Raw genomic sequence first — 22,203 nt, forward strand, 5'->3', positions numbered from 1 at the left:
CAAACACTGTTACAATTAGAAGTTTGGCGATCGCGTTTATTTTATTTATGAAAATGACTTGTTGCGCAGCAACTGCGATTGTACTCTTCTTAGGCGTCGTGAAATTTTCCCTAGATGAAAAAACAAATTATAGCGAAACGAACACAACAATATTTTCCGCCTAGTTTTTTATATGGAGGTACACCGCGTAAACCGAATATAGTACCAATCTTTAGACAAACTCATTTTGGGGGGGCTACGTCCCCGGTGCGAACAAATTCCGTGCAAGTGATACTGAGTTCTATGAGCAAAAAAGTTGCGACATGTCGCTGCATCAAGATAAATTTCTCACAATTTTAATTGCAAATGTAATTAAAAGCTCACGAAATGGGCCGAATCAACTCTGCTTCTATACTGTTGTCTTTGTTGTGTGTTGTTGTAATTTAATACGCATTTTCGTTGGAATGTCAGTACGGGGCTATACCAATGAAAATATTGAATCTAATTATATTTACAAATAAAAGCTGCATTCGTTTCTTTTTAAATACATTTTGTATAATATTTATAAATGTCAAAGGTGTGGGTTTTGGTTGAAATTACAACAGCATATATTAACTTGAGAACGGTCCACACACTCACATTTGTGTATACACATGTACGTAAACAGCTGATAAAATTATTGGGGCCATATTAATTTTTATATGTAAATGGCAACATTTTGGCCAAAGAAGCCCAAAAAAATCAAATGATGTAACCTTGTCAAACCGCTGAAAGAACGATTTAGTGAAATTTTTCAAAAAAAACTAAGAATATTTTTTTTACAGTGAAAAATGAACATCCTACCAGACAAAACCGAAGAAAAATAGGAAAAATAAAAATCGATGCTTGTCGCCATCTTGTTATCTACACAACTATTTTTCGGTGCGAATTAAATGTCTTGGCTTGTCTCGGCATGCATATAATAAAGGCCAATGTGAGGGAGTTACGCGAAAAAAAATATATTTGCTAAAAAATATTTAAACAAAGTCAAAACATAAAAACTCATTTAATTATATACCCTGTGTTAAATACAACCGGTCAAAAAGTTGGTGTTATGTTCTACGCTTTTACAAAGAATTTTTTGCATAAATAAGCAAACAAACACAGCAAAAAGTAAACCAAATCGAACAATTGAGCAAGCAGTACACAAAAAATTAAGTAGACAAGAGCAACAAAAGAGCGAACTTTGAGAGTGATTGATATATTTAAGCCTTTCGCCGTAGTGTGTCAAACTCAATAAAGATGCCTGGTATTGAACCACCGGACATGGAGTTTGATGTGGCAGAGGAAGAAGTGGCGTCTTCTTCAAAAATGAAACCAATTGTGTCCATTTGCGGCAAGAGAAATACAACAAGCGCGCAAACTATGGCTAATGATGAGGCAGCGCATTAAAAGTGCCCTTTCACCACTCAACATTGACATTTCCGATTTGTCGGAGAAGCTATCCAATCATCACCAAAAGGATGTAAACCCATACGGAATTCTCAGTGTGCTGGCTGATATAGATATTCAAAATGCCCCTTCTGTCAGGCAAGCCAATGTGTCTTCTAATAAAGATGAACCAAAAAAGACTAAAACAAAATGGTGTCCTCTATTTTTTGTTTTTAATGTAAACATAAAAATCCTAGTTGATAGTCTGAAAACCAAGATAACTGATATTGAAGTTCATAAGTCCATGATGGCTCTTTTGAAGGCCAAAAATATTCATTCGTACTCTTTCACTCCGAAAGAATTAAAGCATGTGTCATTAGTGCTTCGGGGTCTGTATGCAGATTCTGACACTAAAAGTATATAGGATGAATTGGACAAAATTTTCCCGATACTGTAGTTGAAGTGTCCAAATTCAAAACATCATCTTCAGTAAAAAGATCATCTTCAGGAAAGAAAATTGGAGTCATCAATCAAATACGCGGACACGAACATCAAATCATATCCTGGAAAAAACCGAAGAGGAAATCCAGCGAAATTCAATGCCACAGGTTCCAGCGTTGGGGACATATCTCACGCAATTGTAACTCCGCATTTAATTGCGTTAAATGCAATCAAGACCATTTACCTGGAGAATGCCAAAGAAAACGGGAGGACACTTCTGAGCCTTATTGTGAACATTGTGACAATACCGGTCATCCTACGTATTGGAAAGTTTGTCCAATTTACAAAAAATATGTAACTGCCAAACAAAAGAGAAATGCAAAATCAGCAGAAGAAAAAAACACCGCAGTGAATAATGTTAATAAGATTGTTAATATGACCCTGACAACTCCTGGAAATTAATTTGCCAGCATGTTTAAGCCGACTGCTCCACAACAAAATCATAATATACCTCCTTTTGTGGAAGATTTTTTAAAACTCTCAGGGTAATTCTTGGAACCTGAGGAACCAACACTTGAACAAGAAATCAATGTTTTTCTGCGTTATTTCCAAAATATATACCAAAGGAAGACGCAAAAACTGAATTTTTGCGTTTGTTAAATAAAGTTAAAAGCCAATATGGATCTCGACCGTAGATGCCTTAACTTCCTTATATTCAATGTACGCTCTTTAGTTGATAGGAGCAGGCAGCTAGAATTCAGCAAAGTGCTTATTCATAACAATATTGATATAGTCATCATACAGGAATGTCATTTAAAGAAAAACAGAAAGATACAAATTCGAGGATATAATTTTGTTTATGATTATTCAAACATTGGTACTGCGGTAATAATCAAGGACGGTTTTCAATATCAACGAATTAATTTACATGATGTGGGTATTTTTGCTTCGTTAGTACAAATTGAAGGAGTTCATAATAACATTTCCAGGAGATATCTGGTTGGATATCTATATATATCATGTAATTATAACACCCAAAGACTAGATTCGGATCTAAATAAGCTGAGACAGCTATGAAGTAACTTTGATGGCTTAATTCTTGGTGGAGACTTGAACTCGAGAAGTATTTCATGGGGAGATAGTACGGATAACATAAAAGGAAAGGTCCTCGAGAACTCCTTAGACGTCGTAAGAATATGTGATGCTTCACCGTCATATCCAAATGGTTTGTCTTTTCTCGACCATTTTCTTATCAGCACAAACTTAGTCGACCTCACATTGCAAAATGTGGTGCTTTCTTCTCTTCCTACATTCTCCGATCACTTTCCCCTAAAATTAAATTGAAAATTTAATGTTCAAATATAATAACAGCTCCACCACAGACCTTCACATCATATAGGAACACAAATTGGGATTGATTTCGTTGTGATCTACATGTAAAATCCCTGCAACTGATGCCTCCAAGAAGTCGAAATGTGTCCAATGGTGACTTAGATTCATTGATTGGTGATTTTAATAGGGCTATAAATGAAGTCAATGATTCACATTTCCAGAAAATGTTATATAACAGCAAGCAATTCCCACACTCTGAAAAAGCAAAGAAACCTTTTAAAATTAATCATCAATGGCAAAAAGAGCTGAAGAAAATCTTACGCCGACGCGGTAACAGGATCAGCAGTGAGTATAAGATCCTATCCAAACAAATACAATTGCTAAAAACAATAATAAAGAAAATAATAGCATTGGAGCAAGCTGAGCATTACAATAAAAGATTGGGTAAAATCAAACCTGGTCCATCCGTATTTAAGGAAATCTATTCAATATCTGGAAAAAGAAAGTCACTTTTTTGCAGGCAACTACGCCTCAACTATAGTATTATCACCAGTGGAGTTGAGTTAGCAAGCAGTTTCCAAACATTTTATGCCGCAACATTTTCTGAAACCAGCCCTGAAAGACCAGTCAATGATTTGTTCTCAAGAGTTTCATCTTGCATCGACCTTATTCCAGCCCACATATACTCATTTAGTGGCGGTTTCAACTCTCTTGAAAATCCCGACGATTACCATTTTACCAATTCTGGAAATGTTACGTCCTTGATTAGAAATATAAATGGAAAAAATTTAGCGGTTGCGATGGCATCTCAAATTTTCTATTAAAACAAATACCTGAGTCCACCCTGAGGTTACTTACCATCATATACAACAACTGCATAAACAACGGCTATTTTCCTACAGTGTGGAAGGAGGCCAACCTAACTCCAATAAGGAAAAAACAGCTAGTGAAACTCCTGCTGATTTTCGCCCAATTTCTCCGCTGTCAAATATCTGGAAAAACTTCGAACATGTCCTAAAAGAGAAAATTAACAAAGAATTAACCATATACCCTATCTCACACAATCAATTTGGTTTTAAAAAGGCGCACTCCACCCAGCACACTCTACTGAAATTCCAAAGCTTTTGACTCAGTTTGTCATAAAGCAATTATCTACAAACTAATTGATCTGGATGTTGACCCCTACCTCATCAAGAGTCAAGATAATGAACACACAGGGAATTATTCTTGAACTCTTCCTGTTCAACCTTTTCCTCCATGACTTTCCACATTCCACTCAAGACTCGCAGGCTATTTTATACGCTGATGATTGCTTGATTCATGCGCACAGCACCTCTCCCGTTCAAGCTTTGTAATATGTTATAGTACATCTTGAAGCCATTCATAACTTTTATAAGACATGGGGAATCAACATCAACTCGTCGAAATCTGAGGCTATATGCATTCGGAATGCCTTAGTGAAATGTCCTAGGTCGGTGGTACCTGAAAGTAAAAGGTTGAGAGCTTCCTTAGGAGGTGTTGAAATTCCATTCAAATCAAATATTACATACCTGGGCATCATATAAGATGTTGAAATTTAATAAACACGTAAGATCTACCCTTCAGAAAGCCAAAAGAATAGCTGGAGCATTTTCTTATCTATCCAACAGCAAATATCTCCCGCAACAAACAATCCTACTTCTATATAAAGTGTTGGTTTACGGCTTTCCATTATGGTTCACGATGTCACCAACTTTGGCCAAAGAGCTTGAAATTTTTGAGCGAAAAGTGTTGCGAAAGAGTGTCAATAAACACTTAAAAACCGTACTAGGAAATTTTCTAACACCGTCTTTATAATTCTGCAGGAGTGCTGCCTCTGTGCACATATGCATTAGGTCATCGAAAGCTGTTCATCGAAAAACTTGCCACACATGAGAACATATTATTAAACCACATTTATGAATTAGAGAAAAATATATATTGGTCTGACTCAGCCTATCTTTCCTCTGTGGGTATTATCAAGAGAACTTTGACAATGAGGCAGCCCAATATGCCATGCCGGATTTCTTTATGAAAACAGTACCTGGTTCACATAGAAGATAAATATTATACGACAAGGACTTTAAAATCTAGTCAAATTTAGTAATTAAGCGTTTTCTAGTCAATGTTACACTTATTTTTACACACCAGCATTTGCCAATAAATTTTTAAATCTTGTTTTGTCTACGCACAAGTATTAATATTTTGGTAATGAACTATCGTTCATCAAAATTAATGTTAAAATACATTCTGTGATATACATGTTTATAGTATTTTATAATTCACACTCAGTACCTGTTACATACATAAGTTCTTTTTATGTATCCAATAACCTCCCATTGATATCAATGGTCGTTTTTTGTTATGTTGTTTTGTTGTTTGTTTATCTTTATGTTACTGTAAGCCAAGCCCATTCTCTTTCATACATGTTACCTAACATAATGTCATTTTCATAATTTGCAAGGTAGCGCTACCTACAAAATCAATGGATTAGAATAAAACGACAACAGTTCTAAATGTACTCATTATAACCATTCGTTGTAAACATTGTCATTTGTCACAGAAAAGAAGAAAATAAATAAAAACTTACATACTTATATATTTGAATCTTTCCAAAAACAACACGTTGTTAACAGAAGCTGAGCTGTAGAATAAATATTTAAAATAACGCCTTAAAGTATGCTTCAAAAAATACACAAGTCTAGAGTTGCATCATGAATAATCAAAACCAAGGTAATGTGGTCACAAATTAACTTAATTTTTGACAATGAAAGCATCCCACAAGACGCCCCTGGTAACAGAAGTTACATAGACGAGCACAAGACCTAAACGAGACAGGAAGAGTATTATTCTACGCTCTTTCAGAAATTCGGCAAAAACACCAAGAAGAAACACCAATTTTGATACAAGTTGCCTATAGTGGCACCTGTCTCCTTGGGACGAGAAAATGTTCCATTTACAGAGAGCGCAAAATATCTGGGTGTTTTGCTGGACAGGAAATTGAACTTCAAATCCAACATTTTGAAAAGGGCAAGAAAGGCAACTCTTGCTCTATACACCTGCAAGAAAGCCATTGGCAAAGTTGTGGGATTAGACCACGTGTCATGCATTGGGTATATCCTGCAGTTGTCAGACCTATAACACTATATGGTGTTGTGGTCTGGAGGACGGCGCTTCAAAAGTCCACCTACTGCTCAATAATTAACCGGATCCAAAGGATGGCTTGTTTGTGCATCACAGCCGCACTGAGGACGACACCATCTGATGCACTGAATTTAATGCTACATCTTATGCCTCTGGACATTGTGGCTACCCAAATTGCAGTGACCACTGCCGTGAGATTAAGAGAGCTGGAGAAATTGGTCATGTGGCGGCTACGGACACTGTTTTATCCTTGATACACTATCTGATATTTCAGACAGTGAGGATTGCAAACAACCTGAGCTGCTTTTTGATAAAAAGTACTGAAAAGTACGATTGGAACTACGATATCCCCGGTAACAGAAATTTCATAGACTTTTATACGAAGGTTCCAAACTAGATGACGTGGGCTTTGGAGTGTACTCTAAAGATTTAGAACTGGTTATATCGCAAAAGGTTAGCCGACTACTGCAGTGTGCATCAAGGGGAGATCCTTGCAATTAAGGAAGTGGTGGAATGGTGGAATGGGATATAATGTCATAACGACGATTGGCATAAATATCTTCTCAGACAGCCAGGAGGCCATTAAATCCCTCAAGAACGTATTTCTGAACACAAAAACAGCTCTCGACTGTAGCAGAGATTAGGAACTATCCTACACATTCCAGTGATACTGGAATCCGTCGTTTTCTGTAAGTTTTCCGGACCGGACCCGAAGGACAACGAATGATGATGGTCACAAAGAGCACTGCAAAACTATGTGCCCTAATCTAGACTTAAAGAGGTCTACCGCTTTGCTGTCATTGGTCAGAACAGATGTCTCAGTCATTGTTTCCGTCATGACAGGTCACTGTCAGGTCACGACTTTTGCAAAAGTTGTGAGGACATCGAAGAAGAAGAGATTATAGAACACCTTCTGCGTGTGTGTCCTGCGCTAGCAGTCAGAACGAGTTCCACTTTAGGATCTCATGTCCATGAGAACCTGTCTGATTTAGCTGATGCGAACATTCGCAAGTTATTGGGTTTTTAATAGCGATCTGGATGGTTCAACCGTAGGAACTAGAAGGCATCTTCCTTCTTCTGCTCCTGTGGTATCACAATGGACGAAAACGTCTAAATGAGTCTGATGGCAGACTGCCACTTAAACCTAACCTAACCTAAAGAGCCATAACATAAACTAGCAACGTAAAATGGCGCGAAATAGAAATATGCTCAAAATCACAGTTGCACCCATGGCGAAACAATTAAAGGTGGTCTCATTTGTACAACAACCACAAATCATATGGTTCAATCCGCCATTTTGTCATCAAGTTGATCAACAGCTTGCCAACACACAAAAAGAAATTTGTGTGTGTGTTTGCGCACGTGAGCAGAGAATATGCTAGAAAGAAAATGAGAACAAAGAGAATGCAAACAAAAATCTGACATCTTTATACCGTCAAACCTGGCCTGCTGTTAACAGCTGTTCGCGTGAGACCACCTTGTTAATTCCGTCTGGGTTGCACCAAACACTGATTTTGACAGATGATGTCCTCGGTTCGTTGTTGTTGGCGAACTGCTCCTACCTGTTAATGAATTTATATTGGTTTTATTTATCCATAAGCAGAGTTCACTAAAGCAGCCATTAGACGATAAGACATGTCATATGAGCTGTCACTTTCTGTATTCAAAAGACTTGTCGAATACGAATAGAGCGTGCTCTAATCGGCATGTATTCTCATATGCATTGTACTTTTTTTTATAGACATGTATCTACATGCATGTTCGATGAAATAAAAGATCGATATAATTGAAAAAGTTGCATATATATTTCAAAATCCATTTCAATCCCATGGCAGCCAGTTGTACGCACCGGATTGACCTGATGGAATCTTCATCGGCAAGGGCTGCCGCCTCAGTGTACGTATTCGTCTTTTTTCGTCATGGGAGAGGCACATCCCGGAGTGCCTTCTCCGTACGCTTCTGGTCCGTGCCAGGATTGAAAAGAACCCCGGACCCTGGTTCTGTTCCGTTTGCCAGAACCGCCTCCATCATCGGTCAGTGTCGGTGAGGTGTAACCGGTGCTTGGAGTGGGTACATTTCCGTTCTTGCTCTGGCCTAACTTCGCTACGGGAGTATAGTCATACTGGCTATGTCGCTAGGTGCTGTGCGAACATAGCCAGCAGTGGGTCACAAGCGTCGCCGTCGTCGCCTTCGGCGTCCTCGTTGTCGGACTATGTGACACCCCCGACCTCTCCCGTACGGCAGTTTATGCAACGACAGCACCCTAGCCCTATTATTGCCAGGCCAGTGCCGGGAAGTGTATCGTTCTTGCAGTTAAACTGCAACGGACTGCGTGGCAAGATTGATGAGATTGTAGATTTTATGAGTAGGAAGAGCATATCGGTCGCAGCGATCCAGGAGACAAAGCTGACCAACACCTGCAGCTTGCTCAGTTGTCACGGCTACAATGTGCTACGTAAGGATCGCTCAAGGAATGGAGTTTGGGGATTGGCCTTCGTTATACACCATTCCGTGCAGTATAGACCTATCTCGCCTGCGCTTGGCGCTAGTGACCCATACATGGAATGTATGGGGGTAGCAGTCAGGTCTGGTACTGCCGAGATAGAGATATACAACGTGTATATACCGCCGTTTGGTAGCTGTGTCCCGATTAATGGCCAGGCCTACAACCCCGACATAAGTGGGTTGCTATCTGGCCATGGTCGTCTGGTTCTCGGGGTAACGACCAGCGTGGCATAGCTTTGGCAGAGCAGATAGATAGCTCCACGTTTTGCACGGTGAATGAGGATGCCCCCACTAGGATTACGAGGAGGTGCAGCAGCTCGCCAGACATCTTAATTGCATCCCCTGATCTCCTGAGTGACGTATCCTGGCAAGCCGTCATCTCTTTGGGGTCAGACCACCTCCCCATAATCCTCACCATCGACCGACCACCCGACTTCATAACCTCTGAGCGCCGGACGTTCATTAATTACAAGAAGGCCAATTGGACTGGCTTCAGAGAGTATACCAATCGCCGCTTCAATGAACTGCCACCCCCCTCTGATGTGCTTGTGGCCGAGAGGAAATTCCGAGACATCATCAACGCAGCAGCCGCTCGCTTTATACCAGCCGGTCGAATACCGCAAGTGTGACCCAATTTCCCAGCGCAAGCAGTGGTACTCGCAGACGAGCGTGATGGGATTCGTGCTATGGATCCCGCTAAACCCAGAATCAGCGAGCTGAATCTGGAAATAAACAGGGTAGTCAACGAACATAAGCGGAATTTGTGGCTGGAACACTTGGAGCAATGTAACTTAGGCACCGGTGCAGGCAAACTGTGGGCCACTGTTAAGTCTCTCTCGAACCCCGGTAGACGGGACGACAGGACCTCAGTCACTTTTGGCGAGATAACCGTGACTAATCCGAAGAGATGCGCCAGGTTGTTCAACCGTCAATTTATTGTGCATCCCGAGAGAGACAGGGCAAGGAGGAGAGCCATTCGCCGTATTCGTGGTCTCCGAGCCGATGAACAGCCATCACAATTTACCGTGGGCGAAGTTACGAATGTCATCCGTGGCGCCAAATCTTCCAAGGCGTTGGGCCCCGACGGAATCTCTACATTGATGCTGAAGAATCTGGATTTACCTGGAGTTGAGTACCTTACCACTGTCCTTAACCTGTCATTGAACACTCTTATAGTTCCCGATGTCTGGAAAATGGGCAGAGTGATCCCGCTACTGAAGCCTGGTAAAGACCCGAGTTTGGGGGAGTCGTACAGACCGATCTCCCTTCTCTCATCAGTGGCTAAGACGCTTGAGGCATTACTCCTCCCGAGCCTCGTAGGAGAATTTCCATTCGCCGAGCATCAACACGGATTTCGGAGACTGCACAGCACAACAACAGCTTTGCATGCCATCACCACACACATTTGCTGTGGCTTCAATCAACCCAGGCCATGTGATAGGACGGTCCTCGTGGCACTGGACCTATCGAAGGCATTCGACACGGTCAGCCATGCCAAATTATTTGAGGACATCGCCAACACGTCCCTCCAGCCAGGCCTGAAACGTTGGGTCGCGAATTATCTGTGTGGCCCCCAGTCATTTGTGGAATTTAGGGATAAGAAGTCGAAACACCGTAGAGTGAAACAGGGAGTTCCCCAAGGTGGGGTGATATCTCCGGCTCTGTTTAACCTCTACCTATCCTCCATCCCACCCCCTCCAGACGGCATAGAGATCGTAGCATATGCGGACGATTGTACGATCATGGCATCAGGCCCCCCACCCATTGATGACATCTGCGATAGGTTGAACGTCTACCTCAACGAGCTTGCCTCATATTTCGCTGCAAGAAATCTGAAGATATCCGCCACCAAATCTTCAGCCACACTGTTCACTACAAATACGCGTGAGGTGAATACTGAGCTGACTGTGATGGTCGATGGAGAAATGATTCCGACCATCAAGTGTCCCAAAATACTTGGCGTCACATTTGACAGCTCCTACACCTTTTCCCCACATTCCACAGCAATCTACAATAAAGTCAAAAGTAGAAACAAGGTCCTCAAGTCACTCGCTGGCAGCACTTGGGGTGCAGACAAAAAAACCTTGTTGACCACGTACAAAGCAATTGGCCGGTCTGTGGTAAGTTATGCAGCGCCAGTGTGGTCACGTCAACTTTGTGACACGCAGTGGAATAATATTCAGATCTGTCAGAATGCCGCCCTCCGAACTGCGACGGGCTGTCTCCTCAGTTCTCATGTGGACCACCTCCATCAGGAGACAAAGATCCTACCAGTGCGAAGACATAACTACATGCTGTCTAAGCAATACCTTTTGGGCTGTTATCGCAGAAATCATCCAAATCATCATCTTGTGGATAGATACCCACCGCCCAGAAGCCTTAAGGTAAATCTACACGATCTAGAGCGTGAGGTCCAGCGCTACAAGAGAGAACCTCTAGATCAAGCGGCATATCAAGCGGGTCTGAACAACATTCATGCAGACACGGTAGCAGACGCGTTAATTGGCTACCGGGTGAATGTAGTCCTTGGAGAACGACCGCCACCCATTGCACCCGAAGAAATCGACCTCCCCCGGCAAACTAGAGTGGTTCTGGCTCAATTACGTTCCGGCAGATGCAGCCGCCTCAATTCCCACAGAGCTAGGATTGATGCCGACGTGCAAGATGTATGTCCCGATTGTGACCAGGGACCGCACGATACACGTCACCTGTTTAACTGCCCGGCCAGACCTACTCGACTCAGACCCAGATCCCTGTGGACGCACCCCATCTTAGTCGCGGAGTTCCTGGGTCTTGACACTCAACAGAATCAAGCAGACGAAAGATAGTACACAATAAACTGCTACAACAACAACAACAAAATCCATTTGTCATATTAAATTTTTCTAATGTATCACACGATTTGCACAACTTTCCGGGATGCTGTTTTTGGAATTACATATGACATGTCTTATCGTCTAATGGCAGCTTAAAGAAGATTAAACCTCGTTTACACTGCTTTTTAAATGTGGATTTAATGGCTCTACCATCTATTTTCCCTTTATGGTATCAACTGACGAGAGCCCCAAATCCGGATTCAATGAGCAGTGTAAACGGGGTTTAAAAGTGTAAATTTAAATTAAAATGTGAAAAATGCTTTAAATCCAAACCAAGTGGGCGTTGGAGTTGGACAATTCCATCAGCTGAGCAAGTGAGCCAACCTTTTTGATTCAATCATATTTCGTACATTTTGAGTTTTTTATCACATTGTGTAGCCCTGTGGATTTTGAAAATTTTATATCGTTGACAGTTAGCAACGTCGCTAATTCCACAGCTGATGACAAAATTTCACTGTTGTATTCCAATTCCTCTAGAACGTCAAACTCATTGTTTACATTTCTTCTTTAAAATATCGGAATTAATAAACATACATTTACCAAGCTTAACATTAGATATCGCATACAGTTTCTTTTATTATCAAAAATGAAGCGCTTAAGTACCTCTGTACCACAAAAACATTTGCGTACGCTTACCCCAAAACATAGCGGGCAGGGATCAGGCAGTACCTTAGAAAAAGTCGAATCTCCTTTAATGAAAGTAGACTCCAATGGAAACATCAGCTGCGTTATATGTAGGGCTCCACTAAAATCAGCAAATATATGGAAAGTTCATGTTAATTCAAAGGCACATAAAAGTAATGTCCAGGCGGCTAAGGAGCTTAAAATTAAATTGCTTTACACCAACACTACACTCGCACTCAATAAAAATGTTCCTATGGGGGACTCAAAGGTGCATGGCCATATTGCAACCTCAAACGTGAAGAAGCCATCCAATCTCATTGAGTGTAAACCCAAAGTACAAACTCAAATAATACAAGAAAAATCATTTAGACAGTCGGAGACCATTGCGCCCACACTACATGATCCCCTTCCAGAGGAATTTTTCGATAAACCTGCCACTGCAACTACAAAATCAAATAGTGCAGACGACAAAGATAAAGAATGGGAACTTTTCCAAAAAGAGATCAAAGAGGTAACAGAAGCAGCCAATGAAATATTCGCAGCTGATCAAAAAGAATTGGCCGTTGAAAAAGAAATCATTGAGATAGATGAGCAAATTCAGCATTGGTCAAAAGTTCTAGATTTGGAAGAAAAGCGAAAAAAACTAAGCAATAAGGGTATTGGTAAGAATAAGATAAAACAAATAATGAATGAAACCGAAGAAGCTTCTTCGGAAGGTGAAGATTTCGAAGAGTATACAGATTGGAGATCAAAAGAATTTAAATAAAAAGTAGTAAATTTGAAACACAATTTGTTCTCATTATACTCTTTTATGTTACAACCAATCGACATGTGTAAATGAGTCTCAAATGGGCTACCATAGAGATTATTTGTTCTATTGAAATTGTCGCAGTTTAATTTTTTTCAAAAATAGTGTTTTATTAAGAATATTATATGTAATAATAAAATTAAAGAAAGTGGCTTTTGTTCAACATTTCCGCATAAATATTTCTGCAAGCGTGACATAAATTTCTCATGTGACCCTCCTCATTTACCCCGCTAACATATTGGTGTGCTTTGTAATTCAGATCTTGCGCGGTATTATGCGTTACTCCCATCTCCGAAATCACACGTGAAAATTCTATAGCCAAGAGAGTAGTCGAATCTTTGTAGTCGAGAAATGATTTGCAAAAAGAACAATGTAATCCAAGGCCATCTTCCAAGACAGATAGGTCTTTCATTTTTAAAGATATGTCCTGATTCAAAGTAATCTTACTTCCAGTTCGAAAAACCGTGGATACAGTTGAGGAATAATTTCTCTGCAAACCTTCAACAAAAGTTTTGGTAAGATTTTGCAAACTTGCTGATGAACCACCATCATCACCATAGGCTTGGTATAGTGGCAGATAAAGTTCTTGGGCTCTTGCATATAATTTAATTTCCTCCTGGGTCAAGTCTTTTAGAGGCCTAACAATTTGTACATCATTCGGCAGTCGGTTATCAACCAATGCCACGTCTAATGCTGCACTAGCTCCTCTTCCCAAGGCTACAGCGGCCAATAAATCGGAAGCTAAGTCTGAGCTAATGGCGGACATAAAAGCAAACTGACATTGAAAATATCTTGCTACTTCAGCTATTAATCTACTGCGATGATGTTTGACAAAATCTTGGCGAGAAGTTAAAGATTTTATGTTTTCCAACGATTCGATGAAATCTTTCGAAGGACTATTTACTTTAACAAAGTAATCATCCGGTAATGTTTTAAAATTAAATATTAAACTCATAGCATCGTCAATGCCCATTAAAGGCAATACGAAACTCTCAAAACCACAGTATGTGCTCAGAATATTCTTTATGTTCCTAATAAAGTTTTGGTAATCACCTTCAGAAGTTACACCGTGGCAAATCCAATAGTCATCTATAAAAATCACTGTGGCATTGCAATGGAGCCTCTTAAATGTGTTTTGGGTTTGGGCGTGGTGAAGCATATCCAGAAGAACCACTGACTGAGCGCTACCGTTGAATACAAGTACCACGTTAGCGTTTCTGGGCAAAATTTTGGATGACCCTAATGCGGCTCGAAATTTGTGGCGTGCATAATTCAAGAAACATTCCTTGCACTCAGCTTCTCTAAACGTCAATTTGTAGGTAGCTCCTGGCTTTTTACATTTATTGCACAAGATATCTCCGGGTGTTTCCAAATTTGTAATAAGTTTTCCATCAGGTATCATGGCGTGTGCTCCTCCTTCATCGCCAAAATCATCTTCGCCTATGCTGCACATTGTTATATTTAATTTTTAGTTTCATTAAAATGTTTCGAATTTTTCAATGTAAACATGTGCTGTGCTGATTACAGACAACTACGTCGGCTTAAATTCCATAACTGCGTCACCTGGGTATTAGAGTGGGTCGATTTGTAAGGGCAAAAACACTCTAAGCCATAGATTAAAAGCCTGGTTACGCTCTCGTTAATGTACTGTAAATGTAGAATAAATGTATCGTAAATGTAAACAAATGCTTATTAGAAAATAGTAAGTAGCATTTGACATTTCAAACAAAACAATTTTATTACCAAAATAGACTTGAAGGTGAGGGAAGGTCATATGTCGGAGAATTTCAGACATGCCCTAAGGACACAACATCAAGGGCAGGTCGGAGGAGGCGGCCATTCGCGAAGTGGTGCGAGAAGTCGAGCCGTCTTTCCAACCGCTACACCGTACACTGAGGCGGCAGCCCTTGCCGATGAAGGAATTCATCGGGTCAATCCGGTACATACAACCGGCTGCCATGGGATTGATGATATATCGGTCTTTATAAGTAGCTCCAAGATGGGGTCAGGGACTGTATTTGGTTCTATACTCTGACACACATAACATCGGTATGTACGTGAAACTGCTGGACGTGTGTATGTTCTTTCAGGCAGAGCTCTGTGCCACAACGGTAGCCGCAAAAAATATTCTGTGACGGGATTTAGAGTATTCGAAATTAGTATGCCGGCCCTGTGGGCCACTGTTTCTCGAATATTGAAGTCGAAGTGTGTAGAATCCCTCCTGTGGAATCACGAAATCTATAGTCCTAACATGGTTTAGCAGATACGATGGCGCCGTAATGATGCTCGACCCCAACACTCATCTTGTAATTTCTCCTTATGTATATGTACTGGCCACCGAATGAAGTCACCTTTTCATGGTGGGCTAGCCATTCAAACCTAAACTATTGACAATAAATTGTAAAAAGTTGCACAGAGAAATCATAAAACAGGAATAACAGTTTTCTAAACAAAAATTTTTGGTTTTGAAATTCGTTCAAACTTCAAATTTTATCAGCTGACACAAAAACGAAATGTAAAATTTTGTTTTTACTGATTTCTACTTTCCGGTTACGATCGACAGACGTTCGGTAATCGTTTTGATGTGTTTTCATAAGGCAAAACAAAACAGCTGACACGTTTTTCTACACTTACAGTACATTTACGAGAACATAACCAGGCCTTAAGGATTACATATAGGTCCATGACTGAACGTTTCATTTGAACAACAACATAAAAACAATATGGTGAAATCACCATCAAGCTGATCGACATTTTGCCGACACAAACCAAGCCCGTTTGCACTGCTCATTAAATCCGGATTTAAGGCTCTCGTCAACTGATTTTATAAAGGGAAAACAACGTGTATGGTTGTATGTGTGTATTATTGTTAAGAATTATAACACACAAAAACAACGAAAAATGGCGCTAACTAGTAACATACTCAAAGTCAGAGTTGCACTAATCGCTGATTTTGGCAGATAGTGCACTTAATATTCTGTTGTTGGCCAATTGCCACTACCTGTAAATGATGTCGTGGACCCCGGAGGGTCCGAACTGTCTCAGCGGAGAAAGGGGACATAGTGTGCTGGCGGGCGCTGGCTGTTGGCGTTAGAGCTCCGGCTGTGGCTCAGTCTGGGGCGCGGTTCTTGCCAACACACCATGTCCAGAGACAGCTGACAAAAAAACTAAATTGAAACCAGCTCTGGATGGGATAACAACACAGGGTCATACTTACTTTACGGCAGGCACGTTATTCGCCTTCTTACTCGCACTTACCGCTATGGATTCGCTCTTCAGGGGGCACTGAGACATCCTACAGTGCCCTGGACGGCCCACCCCAACCATGGTATCCGTTGTCCAACAGTTTTGGATACCCCAGAATCGTCTCCCCGTTCCCCCTCTACAGCATGGTGCACTACCCCTTCCTTACCTTAATGATCTACTCTTCCATAGCGAAATGAGAATACTAAGCCAAGTGGAATTTCATTTCTACGTTATAAAAGGTATGTATGGGCTTTATTTAGAGGTTACATCCTCTGATTTTGATTCTATACGTTAAATTAACATTGATCAAAATATTTAAATGTTAAAGAAAGCTTTATAATTACTGCAATTTACAAAAACAAAAAAAAAACGCAATTTTTAAGGCAATGCAAAGTAAGAAATTCAATTAATTAGATAAAGATTAAAACAAATCAAACTTCTAAAATCAATCCAAAAGGACTTAAAAAAAAAAATAAAAAATTACAATATATATATATAACTGTTTTTTTTTCTTTTCAGAAAAGTGCCTTTGTTGCGTCTGTCAGATCGCCGGACTGGAATGCTTCGACGACGGCTCCCCTGGATAGCAAGACAATTTGGTAGCGGAGGTGCCCTGGATCTCCCTTTTTATGTTCTTGGTAAGTATGTATAGGTAGTTCGTGTAATGTCTTACCCTCAATAAAAATATATAATTTCTTGTTTTTCTTTTTTTTTCTTTTAGCCAACCTGCAGGGACAACATTAAACGACCAAAGGGTCTTTTATTTAAAGTGTATTCCTAGTGCCCTAGAATGAGCTCACCCTACTTCCTAGGTTGTATCGTCCGTTCAATCACCGGACTGCAGATATGAAACCCAATGTCTACCCTGTTTGCTGCCTAAGTTATTCTGTTTTCTTTTTTTTTTATTTCTTATATTTTTATTCCAGGATGTGTGTCAAGCTAAGTTTCTCTGTGTATCGTTCTAAGTATTGAACATATAAAAAGGAGCATACATCGGCCTACCTTGGCACCTACGGGCTGCTGGTGCAAAATTCCCTCGGGGACACTGGAGCAGATGGCGGCGGTGGAACCAATGATGAAGCTGGAGATGCTGATGAGATGATGATGTTGTTGAGGATGGAAATGTTGACGTTGCCGTGGATGACGATGGTTAAAATTGCAGTAGAGGTGGGTATTTATTATTTGACAAAAAGTTTTTGTTGTTCTGTTTAGTCTTTGCTATGTTTTATTCGTGGCTCAAATTAACGTTCTTTTTCAAAGCTTTTTATATTTCACAGGATCTTTTTTCTTTAGCATTAATTAGCACTAATAAGTTTATTTAGCTTTAAGTTGATCTAAAGTAACTTCAGCTTTTTTACTACAAAAGCTAGTCTTTATTCCTTTCACAAAAAAAAAGGAACATTTATTTGCTTTTAAATAAAAAACTTTATGCCTTTGGCATCACATATTCTGATTTGTTTTTTTTTTCTTTTGTTTGTCAAGCTCACAATCAAAGGTTTGTAGAACACAACATAACCTTTTCTTTTTTTTTAAAGTTTTCTCTCTTTTTGAAACACCACTTTCAACACTCTTGAGTACACCACCTCTTACTGCTTGCACGGCTCCATCCAAAAAAAACTCGTCATCTTCCCTTTACTGTCCATCATGGTTCCCCCAAGCCATCATGTCCACCGAGGAACCATCATAAAATTTTGTTTTCCAAAATAGCAAAAACAAACAACATATGGTTTCCTCGATTTTCATTGTAGTAGTTACCTTTGTATGTGGAGGTAACATATGCTGGTATCGCAGGGTTGCATTCACCAGCTGCCATAAAAAAACAGACTGTTCAAACCCAGATGTCGCTCTTCTCTAATCAGACATAGGGTGACACGCTACAAACCCAATCATCCTTTAGACGTCACCGTCATAGGATGGGAGGGAAAAACAAATTTTTGTCATGTATATAATAACATAACGTGTGAACGTAGCATTAGTCAAACCTATCTCAGTGGGTGTAGCCTCCTTAAGAAAAAGTAATTCTTCTCCAATAAATGTACCTTGGGCTATAAGTATACCTTGAGTCGAGTAGTACCTATCCGGTACTCGACTAACCAGTTATACCTTCCTTAGACATACCTTGATCAAATTAATTATATCACTAAAGCGGACGGACGGAAAAAATATGCTGAATAAGCATTTAAATTAAAAGGTAAGTAAAAGTGGTAAAACTAAATATTGTGAAATAAAAACGAAAAAAAAAATAAAATAAAATAAGCATATAAAAATGCTTTGGATAAAAAAATTACAAGGTGCGTCCAAAAAAAACCAAAAAAAGTGCGGTAAACTTTACGCGTGTGCGTGTGTGTGTGTATAGAAATGAATGGACGAGTAACTACGCCAAAACAACTTAATAAAAAAACTCTACTTGCCTAACAAAACGCAATAAAAATGAAATGTAAATAAACAAAAGTGTAATGTATAGAAAATTATATGCCGGCCGTGGAGGAATTCCCATGAAAAAGTGAATTATAAGATAAAAATTGTTATACGGTGCTGTGTGTGTGTGAATGGAACCAAACGGCAGTAAACCAAAATAACAGGCACCGGCCAGTAAATAATGCCGGACAAAGAATTAATAGGAAAAAAAAGGTAAAAACCTAAATTTTTAATAACCAACAGTGAAAATTGGCAGAAAAATAAATTTAAGTGGTTATGTACAAATCATATGTGGTTTGCAAAACGTGACCTACAAAAAAAACTAACTAAAAAAAATTCAACCAAAAAAAAACGGTTTAATTTGATGTGCAAGTGTGTGTGACTTTAAGTGCGTATTACTTTACGGTATCCCTACCATCATCTGTAAACCACTCAAATCATGAATGGAGGTGGGGGTGCTAAAACCAAACTGAGTGCCAAGACAAATTACTCCGCAAAAAGTGAAGTGTGAGAAACCAACAAAAACAATTGCGGAAAATGTGTGTGTGTCATGTGCCTAATGTAATGCAAACATAGAACAGGTGTTAACACTCTCTTCTTCTTGTGATTTAAACAGATCGAAAGAAACCGAACGATAATGAAATGCTGTGAATCATTTATAAGTTCAATGAACGCAAAGTGAAAGTGTTGTGAGAAAGTTAAAGTAAAATCAAGGTAAAATCTCAACTTGGAAAACGGGAAAAAAAATAAAAGAAAATTTATAAAAATTGTGTAAACACAAAAAAATTAAAGGAAATGGAAAATTAGAAATTTTCGAAATAAAAATAAAAAAACTCTACCAAAGAAAATTTTCGGAACCAAAGCTAAAATGTTTGAATGAAATTAATGTGAAACAAAAGAATTATTTCAGTGAAAATACATACACCAAAGTTAAAAATGTAAAAAAAACAATATAAACAAAATTGAAGTCTATTTTCGTTTGGTCAAATAAGTGAAAATAACAAGCCGCTAATTTAAATCAGAAAAATTTTAAATGACAAAAAAAACAAGAATCTAAAAAAAACTACGAAGCTCCCAAAGATAAAAATACAATGAGATTCAAAAGCAAAAATTCCTCAAAATTCTAAACTTCAAACAAAAAAAAATAAAAACAAAAATTCCTCTAAAAAAATTAAAAATATCAAACCAAAGGAAAATCTTAAAATAATAAATAAGTTTAGAAAAAAAATTGCATTTTGACTAAACAAACTTTCTTCTTGGTTCTCTTTCCAGATGCTGCAACGACACCAAACTCGCATCGGCCGCTTCGCTTGAGAGCACGGACCATACCAGACGTGGACCAGCGACATAATGTGCCCAGGGCAGATGAACTGGTAATTGTCAAATAAATAATACGCCACGGCGTATTCTTTATTACTCCTCTCAGCCCCCTACTTGCACTCACCACGGCATCCCTCGCCCCATGTCCAAGATGCCATAGCGATAGAAAGACGGGTCGGCCCGACATACACCGAGGTCGTCAAGAGGCTCTACCGTGGTTGAGTGATCTCCTGGGGCCGGCATCGAAAGATGACAATCTCTCGTCCGGACAAAACGCCTTCCGCCGCAACTCGCGCTCCATGTCCAAGATGCCATAGTGATAGAAAGACGGGTCACCCACTGCGAGGTTGACAGCGAGCTCTCCGGCGGTCGAGGCACCCCAGATAGGCAGAGAGAAATGGCACTACCTCGTTCTAACCCCTGTGCACATTACACCACTGGAACACTCCTGGCGGCCCCGCACTCGCGACTGCGTAAGACCACGAGTTTCGTCGCTCTCAGTCCCCGACGGATAATTCAGGTAAGTATAAGGTAAGTATAAAGTTCCAATCCTCTAGGTCCATTTACTCATCGTACACACACACACGTCCTTCACCGCCTGTTGACCATGGGATGTAACTTGCAAGGAATTTTATGGAAGCAATTCAACTGACCATCTATAGACGGTTTCGCCTAAACTGCCGCCCAAGGCGAACAAAAAAAAAAAAAAAAAAAAAAAAAATCTAAGTTTAACCCAGAAACTGCGTGCCTGCCAAAACTAAAGCTAAGTATCCTTAAATCTAAAGTTAAAAGATAATTCAAATTCTAATTCATTTCAATACTTATCCTACAGCCTACTATTCTATTGCCTTACATCTACTATCCTTGGATTCCTAAGGAGGATTTGGAAAGTACCATAAACCAGGTAAGTGATTGCTACTTCCTCATCAAAGGTGTCGCCGTAGTATAGCGATCTATCATCGTTATGCCTATTGCTTAAGATCCTTCGCGTGGTATACCCCTATTGTCCTGCCTTTCAAGTCTTCAATCTCGTAAAGACATCTTCCCACCGGGCGTACAATCCGACATCTCAAATACTTTTTGTTGAGTTTGGCATTAACGCCCTTACTAAAATCGCTCAATTGGTGATTTCGACGGTATACCTCTTGACCCGGGAAGAATCGAACCGCTCTAGCCCTTGTATTATACTTAACGGCCCTGCCTGTATAGGCCTTCGATATGTTCTTTCGAAGCCGTTCCCTTACGAGTTCCAATTGGGTAGCCTTAGGCAAAGCGGCATACTCCGGGTCCTTCATGACATCTAACTGGCGAGCCAACCTGTACACGCTTCCATGAGTTACCATATTTGTTCCAAATAGAGCAAAATATGGTGTCATACCCGTGGAAGCATGTACCGAAGATCGCAGGGCACATTCGATGGCCGAGATATTCTGGTCCCACTCCTTCTGATCTTCCTGCAAATAGGACCTTATTGCTGCCAGTATAGATTGGTTCACTCGCTCCGAAGCGTTAGCCTGGGGCGAGTAAAGACCTGTCCTGAAATGGGTGACCCCATAGGCTTCGAGGAAAGCAGTAAAATCCTTGCTCGTGAACTGCTTACCGTTATCAGACATCAGGGTCTCCGGCACGCCAAACTTATGGAAAACCTCTGTCGTCAAGAACCGGATTACGTTGCGCGATGTGGCCCTTCCCATGGGTTTGAGCAAAACAAACTTGGTGAGGTGGTCCAGAACGATAAATATGAACGAATTTCCGGTCTTCGACCGAACATAAGGCCCCAGAAAATCTACATAGACTTTTTGGAACGGCCTATCGATCTGGACTTCCTCACCCATGGGCTGCTGCATATTCTGGAAATTAGGCTTCGACTCCTTACATGTCTGGCATCTCTGCACGTAAGCTCGCACTTGAGCACCCATATTCGGCCAGTAAAACATCTCCTTCAAACGCCTCAAGGTCTTGTGAAAGCCTGAGTGGGCGGCCGTTGGTGGGTTATGTGCCTTGGCGATAGCCTCCGAGGTTACCTCCTCTGGTACCCATAGCTTCCAGGCGAACTCTTCGCTGGGTATATCTGTGGTCACC

At 40.2% G+C, this 22,203-nt stretch overlaps 2 protein-coding genes and 2 long non-coding RNA genes across 4 annotated transcripts; 2 read left to right on the forward strand and 2 right to left on the reverse strand.

The window, feature by feature from the left end:
• Window positions 1–4,524: 4,524 nt before the first annotated feature.
• On the reverse strand, window positions 4,525–5,402 carry LOC131996413 (uncharacterized). Its single transcript, XR_009397847.1, has 3 exons — window positions 5,329–5,402; window positions 4,713–5,224; window positions 4,525–4,644 (listed from the first exon to the last, which is right to left on the reverse strand). It is a non-coding gene; the product is annotated as an uncharacterized LOC131996413 (long non-coding RNA).
• Window positions 5,403–12,160: 6,758 nt separating this feature from the next.
• On the forward strand, window positions 12,161–13,322 carry LOC106083375 (zinc finger protein 830). The gene has a single exon (XM_013246320.2). It carries the CDS (start codon window positions 12,292–12,294, stop codon window positions 13,093–13,095), a length of 804 nt encoding a protein of 267 aa, XP_013101774.1. The 5' UTR covers window positions 12,161–12,291; the 3' UTR covers window positions 13,096–13,322.
• Window positions 13,222–14,685, reverse strand: LOC106083374 (cytoplasmic tRNA 2-thiolation protein 2). Its single transcript, XM_013246318.2, has one exon. The coding sequence runs from the start codon at window positions 14,588–14,590 to the stop codon at window positions 13,277–13,279; it is 1,314 nt and encodes a 437-aa protein (XP_013101772.2). The 5' UTR covers window positions 14,591–14,685; the 3' UTR covers window positions 13,222–13,276.
• Window positions 14,686–16,154: 1,469 nt separating this feature from the next.
• Window positions 16,155–17,758, forward strand: LOC131995658 (uncharacterized). The gene is made up of 3 exons (XR_009397528.1): window positions 16,155–16,622; window positions 16,903–17,021; window positions 17,105–17,758. It is a non-coding gene; the product is annotated as an uncharacterized LOC131995658 (long non-coding RNA).
• Window positions 17,759–22,203: the final 4,445 nt, after the last annotated feature.

Source organism: Stomoxys calcitrans, chromosome 3, assembly GCF_963082655.1.
Source record: "Stomoxys calcitrans chromosome 3, idStoCalc2.1, whole genome shotgun sequence".
Classification (NCBI taxonomy): Eukaryota; Metazoa; Arthropoda; class Insecta; order Diptera; family Muscidae; genus Stomoxys; species Stomoxys calcitrans.